The sequence below is a fragment of the Pelodiscus sinensis genome, unplaced genomic scaffold, assembly GCF_049634645.1.
Source record: "Pelodiscus sinensis isolate JC-2024 unplaced genomic scaffold, ASM4963464v1 ctg35, whole genome shotgun sequence".
Taxonomy (NCBI): domain Eukaryota; kingdom Metazoa; phylum Chordata; order Testudines; family Trionychidae; genus Pelodiscus; species Pelodiscus sinensis.
The window spans coordinates 4643686-4659570 of record NW_027465908.1 but is presented as its reverse complement, the minus strand read 5'-3'; the positions used below and the strand labels follow the sequence as shown (position 1 = coordinate 4659570).

The following is a 15885-nucleotide window of genomic DNA, read 5'->3' as shown; positions in this document are numbered from 1 at the left end:
AGATAACTAGCGTTATTTCGAAATAACAATTGGAGCGTCTACACAGCCATTCTGTTATTTTGAAATAATTTCAAAATAACAGATGGCTTATTCCAAAATCTGTAAACCTCATTCTATTAGGAATAACACCTATTCCAAAATAGCTATTTCGAAATAGCGAAGGCGTGTGTAGATGCTCTACTGCTGCTATTTCGAAATAGCCCCTCCCTAGGGCCATTCTGAGTTATTCCACCCCAGTGCCTCCTGGGGTTCTAAATCGAGATAGTGCGTCCACATTAGGGGAGCCTGTCTCAGACCAAGTTTGAGGCTTCCCTGCAATGTAGATGTGGTATTTCGAAATAAGCTGTTTTGGCATAACTATTCTGGAATAGCTTATTTCGAAATAAGTGTGCAGTGTAGACGTACTCTTGGTGATTCAGTAGTTCATTGTGAATCTTGATGCTAAGGGACAAGGGATATCTTTTTGTTCTGGGTTTGTACAGCACATAGCACAGCGGGACACTGATCTAAGACTAGAGTGCCTAGGCACTGCAGGAAAACAAATAATAATTAGAGGCACTGGGCTATTTTAAAAACGTAATGTTCATTGAAGATTGTGTAGCGGTTTTAGCAAGACCCAGGGAATGTTTTCCAAAATTCTCACTCATGCAATTATTCCCTGAACTCCTTTTGCAGTTTCAGGTAGAGACTGTGTTCTCCTTCATTTCCTGTCCTAATCAGTTGTGCTGATGTGCACTGTCAAACAATTGCAGCAGAATATCTGAACCAAGATCTGCTGTGTGGGTGTGAGGGGACAGTTTTACTCTAAATCTTAAAACGTTTTTCATTCAAAAGACTTGATCCTGCTCACACTGAAGGTGGAGATTGAACTCCTGTTAACATCAATGGTACATGATTTGGTCTTAATAAAGTTAAAAAAGGTTTCTTGAGATCAAAGCTACTCACAGCCAATCCATGCCATCTATTTGCAGGGAAACTTGCAGTAATAGCCCCATCTCTGATTGGGAGGTGTTTGTTTTCTGGTTCCTTAAATGGTCACTATAAATAGATTTCAGAGCAGTAAACACAAAATGGCACATGCTATCCAGTTCTTGGTTGCTTTCTCACTATGATTCTTTTTTGTTGTCCAGTGCTGGAATCTGAGTTTCTACCTAGCAGGGTTTTTTTCATTTTAATGATAAATAACGCGTAACTTGCCCTGATAATCTCTGAAACATGCACATGGGACTGAACTTCAATAGTTTCACTGAACACCTTTGCATTTCACTTATGAAACTGAATAAAGTTCTCTTCTTATACCTTATGAGGAGGCTGGGAAGAGAATGTCTTTCTGACAGATGGATCATACATTTTCAGTTTTCCTTGTTTTCAACCAGCTTTAAGCTGCTTAATTGGTCTTACCAATGGATCTTGAATGTCAGTGGAACACAGCGGAGAGAAAGGTGTCAGCTATTTTTGCAATTCTCCCCCTTTATTTTGACCAGCTCTTCTGTGAGTGGTTTGTAAATTCAAACTGGAATTTCGATCCAGATTTGGCAGATAGCCTCTTTTTTTAGAATGAGGTGAACCAAAGACCATGTTCTCATTATCTAGCTGCTGGGTGTTCACAATCCTGATCCAAGTTTTGCAGTTTGAGCCCATCTCTTCTTAAATGACTTTGTTTTTAAATAGCTGATACTGCCTTGATAGCCGGGTAAGCTCAGAAATAATATAGCTGTTTTCTTTCTTTTTTCTGTCCAAGGGGCATTGACCCATATGATAAGCTGAATACAATTTACATAGAACGGCATGAACCTACCGGGTCCTCAACTATTATTCGCAGCACAGATTTCTTTCAAACCAGGGAAAATAAAGAAATAATTCTGGCAGAGGTTGAAGACTTCCAGCTCCGAGACAAGTATCTGTTTGCCACAAAGACTGTGGTAAGTAGCTTGTAAGAAAATCACTGTGTAGGCTGAAATTTTACAATGATCTGCTGGGTGACCTTGGGCAACTCACTTCACTGCCTCAGATTTCCCATCTGAAAGACAGTGCTAGTGATATTGACCTGCTTTGCAAAGTGCTTTGAGCTGTATGGATGAATAGTGCTGTATAAAGAACTGGGTACAGTAGAACCTCAGAGTTATGAACACCAGAGTTACAAACTGATCAGTCAACCACACACCTCATTTGGAACTGGAAATACAAACAGGCAGCAGCACAGAAAAAAAAAAAGTACAGGTAGAAATTCTCTAGTCTGGCACTCTCCAGTCTGGCAACATCCATGTTCCGGCATGATTTTAGTTAGCAGGATGTCCACTTTTTTTGGGTGTGGCCAAGTCCCATTAAGTTTGCATTAACATGGCTGCTGCTTTTTTCCGGCTTCTAGATAAGCTGGAGAAAAGCGCCAGTCTGGACGCGATCCTCCGGAAAATAAGCTCTTTTCCGGAGGATCTCTTATTCCTACTTGAAGATCTCTTGAAAGTAGGAATAAGAGATCCTCCGGAAAAGAGCTTATTTTCCGGAGGATCGCGTCCAGACTGGTGCTTTTCTCCGGCTTATCTAGAAGCCAGAAAAAAGCGGCAGCCATGTTAATGCAAATGCCGCGGGGGATATTTAAATCCCCCGCGGATTTGCCTATTCCAAAGTGCTACATTTGCATCCCTATTACGGAATAGGGGCCAATGTAGACACAGCCCTGGAGTGAAAATGACTCCCTCCACCAGAATATTAATATTCAGCACCCTAGACATGACAGTAGCACTTCTGCTGAGAGCTGGGAAACATATGAATGAGTCATCTAGAGAGATGATTAGAACATTTAGCAAAGCTAAAATGGTGTGTCCTGCTGCATCAAAGTACATTGGGATGTTTTGTGTAGTTCACTGTAAAAGCATCTCTATGCAGTGTGGATAAATACAGGAGTCCAGTCTCCAGGGCTGTTCATCTGGTGCTTTACCTTTGCACATACAAACAAGAATGGCTAAATGGCTCTGCTGGAAAGACACTGTCTGAAATGACCGGATAAACCAAGTGCCAGTATTTTTCCTCAGTGATTCGCAATGCAGGGTTAAAAGGAGATCAGCTTGGAACAGCAGTATTTTTATATATTTATTTGATTTTAGTGAGTTAGGCAGAACTAGGTCAGGCCGCAAAGGACTGGAATTGTGGCAAGAAAGAACTAGATGCCTATAAGTAAAGGGAAGGCAGAAATTGACAACTGGGGTTTTCTTTATTTTAATCTGATCTAAAAAGCTTTATTCTTTCCCCCTGGAAGGTAAAACACATTGGCTGTGTCTACACTGGCATCCCTTCCGGAAAAGGGATGCTAATGTAACACTTTGGAATAGGCAAATCCACGGGGGATTTAAATATCCCCCGCGACATTTGCATTAACATGGCTGCCGCTTTTTTCCGGCTTGGGGAAAAGCTGGAGAAAAGCGCCAGTCTAGACGTTATTCTCCGGAAAATAAAGCCTTTTCCAGAGGATTTCTTATTCCTACTTTCAAAAAAAGCGGCAGCCATGTTAATGCAAATGCCGCGGGGGATATTTAAATCCCCTGCAGATTTGCCTATTCCAAAGTCTACATTAGCATCCCTTTTCCGGAAGGGATGCCAGTGTAGATGTAGCCGTTATGTTTTAACCTTCCACTGCCAGCAAAGCATTTTTAACAAGCCAGCCCCTAGTCATTTTTCTGTGGTTCCCCCAAAAAGTTTCCTGTACTTTCTGCAGTAGTGAGTAGCGAGTGTAACCCAGATCTGCAGTACAGTTTACTCTTAGCCATGTAAATACTCTCAGCAGCTAAATGCATGTCTGGAGAAAACGGTTTGAGGGAAACTTTCAGTTGCTAAATGATATGTCCTGCAAAAACTGAAGCCTTTACTCTTTGTTTGTATTGAGCTGGCATTGGGCTGTCTCCAAAGCCTGTAGAGGGATCAGGCCCTGACTCATCTGAGAGAGTTAAGCTAGTCTCTGTAACTTTATTGTCATTGGGAGCTGCGTGCTTTTTTGGGCTAAATTAACCCCAACATGAAGTAGACATTGCAAATGTGCACTCAGAGTTGTCTCCTTGTTCTTCTGTGAGATACAGGCCGTTGTCCCTCACATCTTTGTTATCTTTGCCCTATTACCTTAGTATCTAAACTCCTCATAATCTTTACTGCATTTTTCCTCACAGTGACCCTCTGAGGCAGAATACTTCTGTTATCTCCATTTTCCAGCTGGGAAACTGAGGTCCAGAGAATCTAAATGTCTTGTCCAAGGACAACAGTGAGATTGTAGCAGAGCAGGGAAATGAACCTGAGCCCCAAACTAGAGCCTAAACCACTGTTGAAGGGCCATGAATCAGCCCCCAGTGCTGCAGATTCAGGGAGAGGTTTTCAGGATGTTTCTCTTCCCATCTGTCTCCTCCACCTGGAGCATATGCAGCAGGAGGGAGGAGCTGTGATCTTCTGGGCCCTCAGTGATTGGGTAGCTCTCATTTGTTCAGTGCAAGACACAGGCACCTTCATTGTCAGGACTTCTCTTGATTTCAGTGGCAGTTGTGAGGCTTCAGCACCTCAGAAAATCAGATCAGTTATTTTGCAGCCTAGATACAGATTGAAGTGCCTAACTTGGACATCCCTTGTTTGGAAATTTTGGCTATGATTTTTATGAATCATGTGATACTCATCCTCCAAACTATAAAAATCTAAATTGAAACATTGAGGCTAACGTGCAAAAGGCATGAATAAAACCAGGCGTTTTCATTTCATTCAGCCTGGTTGGAAGAGCAGAGAGTGGGAGGAAAACATCAGCCTTTGACAACCTGGCTAGTCAGTTAGAAGGAAAGGTTGTTTTTATCTTCCAAAAGTGTGCTCAGAACAATGAAGAAGCTGAAGATTTGGTGCTGTGCATTTTAAAGGGATCTCACTCTTATTTCTTAAAAGGACAAGGAAATCCTCAACAGGTTCAAACTAGTTTTCTAGCTATAAATCCCATCGATTGGATATCCAAGCTCCTGTTTCCTTAACACTAACAGGATATGGGGCAAATAGATAAATAAATTGCAGAGGGGTTGCTGAGTTACCACTAATAAGATCACATATGCTGGCATAGGGCATACAGTTTTCAGGTTTGACAATCACAGGGAACACTGCTAAGGCAGTTTTATGTTTTTAGTATCCTAGTGTCACAGGATCTCAGCCAAACTAGCCATCAAGTTACTGTGTTGTGGGTTTTTTATTTTTTGGAGAATGGGTAAGGTATTTGCTTGCTTTTCTACTGTGGATTTTGTTAATTTGTATCTGCTCTGCCTTTAGCCTGTTTGATATGCAATTGTATTTAGGAATAAAAAAAGATTCCTAATATTTTCCCTTCTTTTCCATAGCATTTATTGGGCAGCCAGCAGCAAACTTCAGTTCAGCTCTGGGTTTCCTTTAACCGCAAGCCAATGCGAGCTGCACAGTTTGTAACCAGACATCCAGTTAAGGTACAATGGACTTGATTTATGGCATCTATTTTTTTCTCCCTTAGCAAAAGGCACCTGAGTTTTGTATAGGATCTGAATAGCATTTTTTACTTATTAACTAGTATTTGTAACACTTAGATTGGTAGCAAGAGCAGTTTTATTCTGTACTTAGTTCAAAACAGTTTGGCGTCTTTTGTTTAGAATGAAATGGAAGTAACGTGTAATGAAAACCCTGCCTTTTTAAACATGAGTGGCTACGTCTAGACTGGCAAGTTTTCCCGCAAAAGCATTTGCTTTTGTGCAAAAACTTGCTAGCTGTCTACACTGGCTGCTTGATTTTGCGCAAAAGCACTGACGTTCTACTGTCCAAAATCAGTGCTTCTTGTGCAAATGCTTTGACGTTCCCGTTCGGGCAAAAGCCCTTTTCTGGAAATGTTTTTGTGCAAGAGGGCCAGCATAGACCGCTAAAAACTGTTTTGCGCAAAAAAGCCCTGATGGCGAAAATGGCGATCGGGGCTTTCTTGTGCAAAACCGCGTCTAGATTGGCATGGACCAATGCTTTTTTTGCGGAAAAGCATCTGTGCCAATCTAGACGCTCTTTTCCGCAAATGCTTTTAATGGAAAAACTTTTCTGTTAAAAGCATTTGCAGAAAATCATGCCAGTCTAGACGTAGCCGAGTAACTTTACCCATGTGTGTGATGCCTATTGATACAAATAGGGCTACAAACAAGAGTGAAGTCACTCATGCATACATGTTTGCAGAATCGGGCCCAATAGAGCTGGGTGAAATAGTTCTGGCAATATTTTTAAGCAGTGTAATCTAGAGGGGAATGGCCTCTGGATTCTAAATACTCTCAGCACTGCTGTGCGCCAGAAAATTATTGTCTGTGTGCAGCCCAGGCTGCATATAGTACGAGTCTGAATGCACCGGGCAGTTGTAAGGAGCCTTCCCTCCTCTCATGTAAGGGTCTGGCACAATAATTCTGGCAACTGTGGGAGCACCTTGCTAGCATCACTGTGGATACAAGTCAGCCCAGAGAGTAATGTCATGTGTCCCCCCCCATCTTCTCTGCCGCTGATGGCAGAGGGGAGGAGTTGCAAACATGTTCCCTGTGCATGATGGAGCTGGGGGAAGGATTGTGCCTCTGCAGGCACCATACCTCCCAGACTGCCCCGTGGGCAGCCCGCCCCACACTCATTGTGGGCAAGTACTTTTGACAGTACTGTCTGGTCTGGAATGTTCCTTGCTCTGCCACACAGATGGGACCCCATGGGATCATTCAGGGTTCAAAGAGCCCTGTGGTATCATCCCAGCAAACGCAGCACCCCCAGACTGGCACTGCTGCCCAAAGCAGGAGCACACAGAGGAGTGTCAAGGTGCCTTCATGGTGCTGGCAGGGTGTGTGCACACAAGTGGGCATGTTCTGTGCTCAAGGTGCTGATGGTTTTGTTCAGCTCTGAACAGAAACGGGCAGGCACAAGTACGGCTAGTCAAGCCAGTGTGAGCTGGGCGAGTTGTGAGCAGGGGGCAAGTGCTAGTCTTTATTGGATTTCTTTGCAGCTGGACCGCTCTTTGAGATGGGGTTTGGTGGAGGGGGAGAAAGGGACACACACTCGTGTGCAAGAAACAGAGGGGAGAAATTTGTTCGCCAAGTGGAAATGCTGAAAATGGGTGGAGGGAGGATTTATTGTTAGGTGCCCAAGAGGAAATGACAAATGATGGAGGGTGGAAAACCCCTCAGTGTGTGTCTAGGAGAGTGATGGATGGGCTGAGTGAATTGATGTCATTGTAGGAATACTACATTGTGGATGCATCTGAGGAGCAGGTGTTTGCGTGTGTCAGCCACAGTAACAACCGCACCAACCTCTACATCTCCGACGCAGAAGGCCTGCAGTTCTCTCTGTCTCTGGAAAATGTGTTGTACTACAGCCCTGGAGGGGCCGGCAGCGATACCTTGGTCAGGTAAGGAGGGCTGGGTTGGCTTGATGGAACTCCCTCCTGTGGCTGGGTGGCGTGAGGGATTCAAGATGAGGTTCATCTGAAACTTGAAGAGGATGGAACAGGAGGGCATCAGGGAATGAGTGTTGATGCAACCCTTCAGATAAAGAGACAAACCTCAGCTCAACCCAGCGACTCCCCTAAGAGGTAGGCACTGTGCCCATTTCACAGAGGAGAGGGAGCTGTTAAGTGATTCATCCAAGATCACAGAAAAGGCAGGTAGTGGAGCTGGGATCAGGTCTCAGTAATTCTGAGCTCCCACTCCTGTGCTTAGATGTGACCCAGTCTCATTGCTGCAGGGGATCAGTGGGGTGCTAAGGCAGCTAGCTGCCTGTCCAGGCACTGCAGACTGTGCTGCTCCCCGGACATGGCCAGCTCCTAGGTGAGAGTGGGGGGCAGAAGGGCCCTTGCCCCTGCCCCTGCCCCAAGCACTAGCGCCACACTCCCATTGACTGGGAACCTGCTGCGGCTGCTTCTGGAGCGCAGCATAGTCTGCAGGGCCAGGAGAGGCAGGAAACTGTCTTAGCCCCTCCCCCCTGCTGCACTGCCGCCTGGGAACCACTCAAGGCAAGGCCCCTGCCCCAGCCCTGACCCTTCCCCAAAGCTGCAGCTCTCTTCCTCAGCCCCCCCATCCACATTTTAGTTCAGTTATGCTGGGTCATGGGAATCAACAATTTTCTTCAGCTGCGTCATGAGATAAAAAGTTTGAAAACTGCTGCCCGAGGCTGTGTTCCTACTTGTGATTCCATTCCGGTGACGGTGTAAGACCAGCGTGAGGGTGTGGAGCCAGGGCACAGCTCTCGCTGCCTCGGTCTGGAGGACCCACACTGTGAGGAAGGTGGTTTCTTACTGGTCGCTTTGAGGTGGCCTTCTAAAAGTGTCCAATGAAAGGACTCAGGATAGATGACAGCAGTAAATTAGCTACCCCGGTGAAACACTCGTTTGGTCAATTGGCTTTCCGTGCTTTGATCTGGATATTTCTCTGAGAAGCGATCGTACTTGCGCTTTCTGCCCACAATGGCAGTGCTTACTGCCGTCAACCATATGACACTCACATGCGCTTCATTGCAGGTATTTTGCCAACGAGCCTTTTGCAGACTTCCACCGTGTTGAGGGTGTGAGAGGAGTGTACATTGCCACCCTGATAAACGGCTCTTTCAGTGAAGAGAACATGAGGTCTGTCATCACCTTTGACAAGGGTGGAACCTGGGAGTTCCTGCAGGCTCCAGCATACACAGGTTATGGAGAAAAAATAGATTGCGAGGTAACTGATGTTTGAGGAAAGGAGCATTTTTAACCTCATTTCCTCTGTGAAGAATTGTTGGGTCAGTCATTAACCATTTGCACCCTTGGAAGGATTGGTTCGAGAATGAGATTACAAACAGTGAGGGTGGAGACCAGGTTTAAACTCCCTATGGCAGTAAAAGTATCAGAGACTCTTGAGGGACAGGACCTTGGTTTGAAATTGTGTCAGAAAGATGGTACCTCCTACAGCCCCCAGCATCAGCCCAGAGCATTGGGTCAGTACTGAGGTGAGAGCCTTTCTTCCCACTTCCCTAGCCGGCTGGCTAGAGAAGGCCAACATTAGCCTTGATTACTGACGAAGCTCCTCTGTTTCTGTTGCCAGAGGAGGAAATGTCGGTTCTGGTGGAGTCAGTGGAAAGGATCTGCGGAGGTACCAGTTTGGAGACATTGCGGGTGAACTCCAGGCCCTAGTGAAGTCAGTGTCAAAGCTTCCATTGACGTCAGTCGGGCCAGGATTCCACCTGTTGTCTCAATATCAAATCACACAGAGGCTAAAAATATACGGCTAGATTTCGCTTTGTGTGGGGTAGAAAGGGTTAAGAAGCATCCAGTCTTTGTGAATCCTGCATACAGATGTGCACAGTCTTACTGGAGAGTTCAAGCCGTGCTCCCTGCCGTCTTCACTGCCAAGTCTAACCCTCTCAGTTGTGGGCCAGGCACCGGGACCTGGCATCCCCAACTGACTTCACAAAATGTTGCACCGATGATGCAAATGATGCATTGATCATGCATCACATATTTTAAAGACCTCCTCGTTGTGGAAGTTTGTGAAAGGAAAATTCAGGATTTTTTTCCCTTCTTCCAAATGTCTTATTAGACTTTAAAATACTTTTCTTGTGGGCTGAGAGAGTGATGTCATGCACCTTCCTCTGCCCTCAGCTGTATGCGCCCCCCCCGCTGCGTGGCTTCTGGGGCATGCTGCTTCCCTGCCCCCCCATGATTCCCTACTGGCTCTGCGCCGCATGGCTCTGGGGTTAACTCCTCCCCACAGGGGAGCATGGAAGCCATGTGACCTCTTAGGGACTTGCGGGGAGGGGGTGTGCAGGAGCTGCAGGGGCGCAGGTGGGAGGAAAGGGGGAGGGGTGTGTGCAGGAGTGATGGGGGGTTGGTAGGAGAAGGTGGGGGCGCGGGGAGCCACACAGCCTTGTGGGGGCTCAGGTGCGGGGGCTGGGGTGGGGGTGCGCGGGAACTGCAGAGCCTCGGGAGGCTTGGGTTGGAGGAGGGGATGTGCAGGACATGTGCGGCGTTGCCAGTGATCCAGGAGGAGGGGGTACACAGGAACTATGGAGCCTTGCCCCTCACTGGCAGGGGGCCAGAGCCACGTGGCCTCCCCCCATGCGGCCAGAGGGAGAGGTCCAGGTGCCATGCCCTCTCCCCTCCCTGCCAGAGGAAGAGGGCTGAACCAGCTGCAGCCTCAGCCCAGCCCAACCCGCCGCAGCCAAAGGAGAGCCAGAGCTGCCTACCCTGGGAGATGGTGGTTGGCGAGTGTAGCAAGCAGGGGGCACCACCTCCCAGTAGCTTTGAATGAATGTTTTGAAGGTCACAGTTTTTCTAGGCATTGTGTAGATTACGGTGGAGTCCACTTTTTTATGATGCAGAAGAAACACATGATAGATTTAGTTGCATTTTGCAGGGCACTGAAAAAATCCAGGCCACATCCCTTGCAAACAGGGTTTCATGATAAGAGTTCACCATAGGCAGATTTTACATTATATAATCATATGTGTTTCTTGGCTTTTGTGCGGCGGAGTCTTTGTAGTATCTGAGCACCTGACATAGACCTGCGAATTTATCCTCACAGCACTCCTGTGAAATAGGGAAGCATTCTTCTTTTAGATGGAGAAACTGAGGCACGGAGGTTTGTGATGCAGGAATTCATTGCACAGGCTTCTGTACAGACAGACTTTACCCTTATTGAAGAGATTTCCATTGTGCCAGAGAAACAAAACTTTCCATCACAGTCTTCATATTGGATCCTTAACCTGATCTGATATTCTGTAGGGCTGTGTCCAGACTCCATGCCTCCGTCGACGGAGGCATGTAGATTAGCCAGCTCGGAAGAGGGAAATGAAGCCGCGATTAAAATAATCGCGGCTTCATTTAAATTTAAATGGCTGCCCCGATCTGCCGATCAGCTGTTTGTCGGCAGATCGGGAGAGTCTGGACGCGATGCCCCGACAAAGAAGCCTTTCTTCATCGACACAGGTAAGCCTCGTGAAACCAGGTTTACCTGTGTCGATGAAGAAAGGCTTCTTTGTCGGGGCATCGCGTCCAGACTCTCCCGATCTGCCGACAAACAGCTGATCGGCAGATCGGGGCAGCCATTTAAATTTAAATGAAGCCGCGATTATTTTAATCGCGGCTTCATTTCCCTCTTCCGATGTGGCTAATCTACATGCCTCCGTCGACGGAGGCATGGAGTCTGGACACAGCCTAGGAGCTCAGGGCATGCCTGCGCTGGGGAGTTAATTCGAAATAACTCCCCTTATTTCGAAATAACAAGGTGAGTGTTCACACTGCCATGTCCATTATTTCGAAATAAAGGGGAGTTATTATTTTGAAATAATAGCGCCTGCTTGTGAAGAGGAAAAAGGTTATTTTGAAGTAACTCCCTAGTGTAGACAGAGCCTCAGTGTAGGGAGTGAGGGGACAGGTATGATGTGTCGGTGGCATCTTGTGTTGCTGAGATGAGACACCACAGAGTTTCCATTGGAGTTTCCTAAACACTGAGGCTACGTCTAGACTGACATGATTTTCTGGAAATGTTTTTAACGGAAAAGTTTTCCGTTAAAAGCATTTTCAGAAAAGAGCGTCTAGATTGGCACAGATGCTTTTTGCGGAAAAGCACTTTTTGCGGAAAAGCGTCCGTGCCAATCTAGACGCGCTTTTCCGCAAAAAAGCCCCGATCGCCATTTTCGCGATCGGGGCTTTTTTGCGGAAAACAAATCCAAGCTGTCTACACTGGCCCTTTTGCGCAAAAGGACTTTTGCCCGAACGGGAGCAGCATAGTATTTCCGCAAGAAGCACTGATTTCTTACAGTAGGAAGTCAGTGCTTTTGTGGAAATTCAAGCGGCCGGTGTAGACAGCTGGCAAGTTTTTCCGGAAAAGCGGCTGATTTTCTGGAAAAACTGGCCAGTCTAGACACAGCCTGAAGGCTTTAGGCACAGATATATCTGACTGGTGGTCTAGCTGAGAGGTGGCCATGGTTTCTTCTGTGCTTTATGGGGATGCTGGAAGGTTGAATTTACAAATCTTTGGGGAGCATTTTGAGATGCTCACACAAAAGCACAAAAGAATGTGGCACATGGAATGCCTTTTACAATAGCAAGTGGCTTAGTATGTTTTTCTATTCCAGTTTTCTAAAGGCTGCTCTCTTCATCTGGCCCAGCGACTGAGTCAGCTGCTCAACTTCCAGTCACGTAGGATGCCCATTCTCTCCAAAGAATCTGCTCCAGGACTGATCATTGCCACAGGTATATTTTTCTCAATCTGTGAGTACTGAGTGTCTTCAGTTCCTGTTGACTTGTGGGTGCTCAGCGCATTGCAGGATGGAGCCATTACAGCTATTAAAAACGTTGTTACAAAAATCAATTAAAATATGAATTTTGCAATCCTTTGTCTTCTGCACTCCTCATACAATTATTGATGCATATACATTTCACCGTCCTATTGCTGGAGGTAGAAACCCATCACACGTTTTATAGTCTATTCTTGCCACTCTCAAAATGAAGGCCTTTCTAAAGCATACACGTATTAATATCTGATTCCACTATTTTATTGCAGAAGGCTTGCTCTATTGAACATTTAAAACACAGCCAATTTCATCTGGCCATACTTGTCTTGACGTTGCTTTCCTAAAACCTGCAACAATTTTTTAAAACTTCTTATTTAAAGTAACTCATTTATAGTATGAAAAGTTAACTTCTCAGCACCTCTCATTTGATTACAAATAAAATACTTCAGTGGTGGCTGACTATATTTTAAGAACACCTCGTAAGAAATACCAAGAGAAATGACGCTGTCATTTTCCTAGGCTCAGTTGGCAAGAATATGGCAAGCAAAACGAACGTGTACGTTTCAAGCAGTGCAGGAGCAAGATGGAGAGAGGTAAGGATGCCATTTGCATTGAACCCGAATAGCGGTTTAGCTAAGAAGGCATCTGTGTGGGGAAGTATTGCTCTATTGGTTTATAACTATTATATCACAGTATGTTATGTATGCAGGGTATCCTTAATTCCGACCCCCTTGTATAAGTGAATCGACTTTTGTTGAAATGTGCTGAATACCCTAGAAATGAAATTCAAAAGGACTTTGCGTCTACAACCAATGTTTCCTGGCCCTACTAACACATGGATTAATCAGGATACATTCTGACAGAGAGTACAGGATGTGTTATTCTTGCATTTCAAGCACAGAAGGGCTTGGACGAGTAGGAAGCAAGGAAAGTACCAGTTTTCTGTTTGTATATTGCATCATTCTGCAAGAAATTTTCCAAGTGTGTTAAAGATGCCAGTGTACATAGATGTCCATAGGAATGCAAAGCATTATCATTAATTAAAACAGTGGTCACCAACCAGGATATCGGGATCCATCATTCAGTCCTGGAGCCTCTGACAGGTGATCGTGACGGGTTTGGCTGGGAAGCTGTCCACTTCAGTTGCCCCTGCCCCCACTGTCCTACTGCTCCTGCTCTCTGCCTTGGAGCTGCCCCTTGGGAGCCTCCTGCTTGCTGTGCAGGGTGTGGGAGGGAGAAGAGGGGAGGTGTCCTTCCTCCCCCCACTCCTGTACCCCGTCTCCACACAGAGAAAGGGGAATGGAGGGAGCTTGGCAATGCAAATCTGTCAGTCTCACACACTGTGGCTGTGTCTACACTGGCAAGGTTTTTCTGGAAAATCATCTGATTTTCCGGAAAAACTTGCCAGCTGTCTACACTGGCCGCTTGAATTTCCGGAAAAGCACTGACGATCTCATGTAAAATCATCAGCGCTTTTCCGGAAAAACTATGCTGCTCCCGTTCGGGCAAAAGTCTTTTTCTGAAAGACTTTTGCCCAAAAGGGCCAGTGTAGACAGCTCAGATTTGTTTTCCGCAAAAAAGCCCCGATCGCAAAAATGGCGATCGGGGCTTTTTTTGCGGAAAAGCGCGTCTAGATTGGCACGGACGCTTTTCCGGAAAAAGTGCTTTTCCGGAAAAGCATCCTGCCAATCTAGACACGCTTTTCCGAAAATGCTTTTAACGGAAACCTTTTCCGTTAAAAGCATTTCCGGAAAATCATGCCAGTCTAGACGTAGCCTGTGTGTGTGTCTGTTATTTTCACGAACACACACTGTCCTTCCCTCATCTCTTGACCCAACACGTACATGGGGGGGAGGGGGGGATGGATTGTTACTACTTTGACTGCTTGCAAAGTGAGTTCCTTTCATTGTTTGGCTGGTCTGCGCCTTTCATAACTTTCATTTCTCTCCTGTGCTTAAATGTAATTCGTTGTGTAGTGAGTTCTAAAATGCTGAATCTGGCACGCCTGCAGTAATTATCCCTGTGGCAATTGTGCTCCTGGAGGTGGCTGGCATGTCTGTGCAACCCCTGAGATGGTCAGAGCTGGGGGAGAGGGAGTCTCCACATGCTGTCTGTGGCCTGCAGATATTGTTCCTGCAGCTCCCATTGATCAATAATGGAGAACCATGCCAGAACAGGCTGTGGGATGGGTGCTTGTAGATGAGGGGCAGCACATGGAGTCACTGCTGTACATGTCAGCTGCTTTCAGGGGTGGTGCAGGGCTTGGGGCAGGAGTGGGCCTGCCTTGGCTCTGCTGCTCCATCCCTGGGGCAGCTGTCTGGCCACTTCCAGGGTGGGACTTGAACCCACAGCCCTGCTCTCCCCAGGAAAGAGTCCTGTGCCTCTCAAGAACGCACCCCACCACCCTACCTTCAGAGGTGTCCTTATCCTGCTTTCCTAATGCAGGAGCCAGCTCCATCTCTGGGGCAGCCTGTGTTGGTTGCCCAGCCACTGCCTAGGTGGGTAGAGGGATCAAGCCACCACCACCCTGTTCTCCACAGGCCGATGCTCTATCCCTGACTTTACTGGAATCCCACCCTCCCTTCCGGAGGTCCCCTACCTTGTTTCATAAATGCAGGAGCCAGAGCCAGCTCCGTTCCTAGGACAGTCTGGGTTGGCTTTCTGGCCCCTCCTGCAGTGGCTAGGACTCAAGGCCACCACCCTGTGCTCCCCAGGCAAATACCCTAATACCCTCTGCCTAATCCACTCCGCAGCCCAACCCACCTCCCTACCTTCGGTAGGTCCCTTATTCTGCCGTCCTAATGCAAGAGCCAGCTCCATCCCAACTGCTCCCAGGGTGGGTTGGGCTCAAGCCCACCACCTTGTGCTCCCCAGGCAAATGGCCTAGCCCCTTGTCCACCCAAGAACCTCCCCCCCCCATATCTAGCCTTCCTTCCTGATATGGTAGGCAGCTTGATCCCTGGGGCAGCCTGTGCTGGCTGTCCAGGTGCTGCTTGAGTGGGGGCCACGGACTCTAGTCCGCCATACCCTGTGCTCCATCCCCTAGGCCACTCCAGAGCTCACCCCAGGTCCCAAGGGACCCTTATCCTGTACTGCCTGCCTGGGGGGTGGAGGGGACTCAAGCCCACCCCCCTGTGCGCCCCAGACAAATGGCCTATCCCCTAGCCCACCTCCCTTCCTTCAGCAGGTCCCTTATCCTCCCTTCCTAAGGCAGGCGCCAGCTCCATCCCTGGGGCAGCCTGTGTTGGCTGTCCGGCCGCTCCCAGGGTGGGTGGAGAGTGGGTGGAGGGACTCAAGCCCCCAATCTTGCACTCCCCAGGCAAATGCCCTATCCCCTAGGCCACTCCAGAACCCACCCCACCTCCCTACCTGCAGGGTGTCCCCTCCCACACTCCGAACCCCTTGGCCTGAGACCAGAGCCTGCACCCCAACCCCCTACCCCAGCCTGGTGAAAGTGAATGAGATTCGGGTGAAGGGAGGTGGAGTGAGCAGGGTGACACCTCAGAGAAGGGGCGGGAAGCAGGCCAGGCCAAGGTATTTGGGTTGGAGGTAGATCTTACATTGCACTTAAACTGAAAACCGATCTTGTGGTCAAAAAGGTTGAAGACCACTGAATTAAAATAATTAAAAACCAGT

At 47.2% G+C, this 15885-nt stretch overlaps 1 protein-coding gene across 2 annotated transcripts in view; it reads left to right on the top strand.

Annotated features, from left to right (window-relative positions):
* LOC142824489 (sortilin-related receptor-like) overlaps positions 1-15885 on the top strand; it is a 157717-nt gene that overhangs the window by 56683 nt on the left and 85149 nt on the right. For both annotated transcript variants that reach the window (XM_075916502.1, XM_075916503.1), the window contains exons 6-11: positions 1742-1922; positions 5349-5450; positions 7224-7393; positions 8501-8693; positions 12091-12208; positions 12769-12842. In XM_075916502.1, the coding sequence (XP_075772617.1) occupies positions 1742-1922; positions 5349-5450; positions 7224-7393; positions 8501-8693; positions 12091-12208; positions 12769-12842 (838 nt within the window). The remainder of the gene's footprint in view (positions 1-1741; positions 1923-5348; positions 5451-7223; positions 7394-8500; positions 8694-12090; positions 12209-12768; positions 12843-15885) is intronic.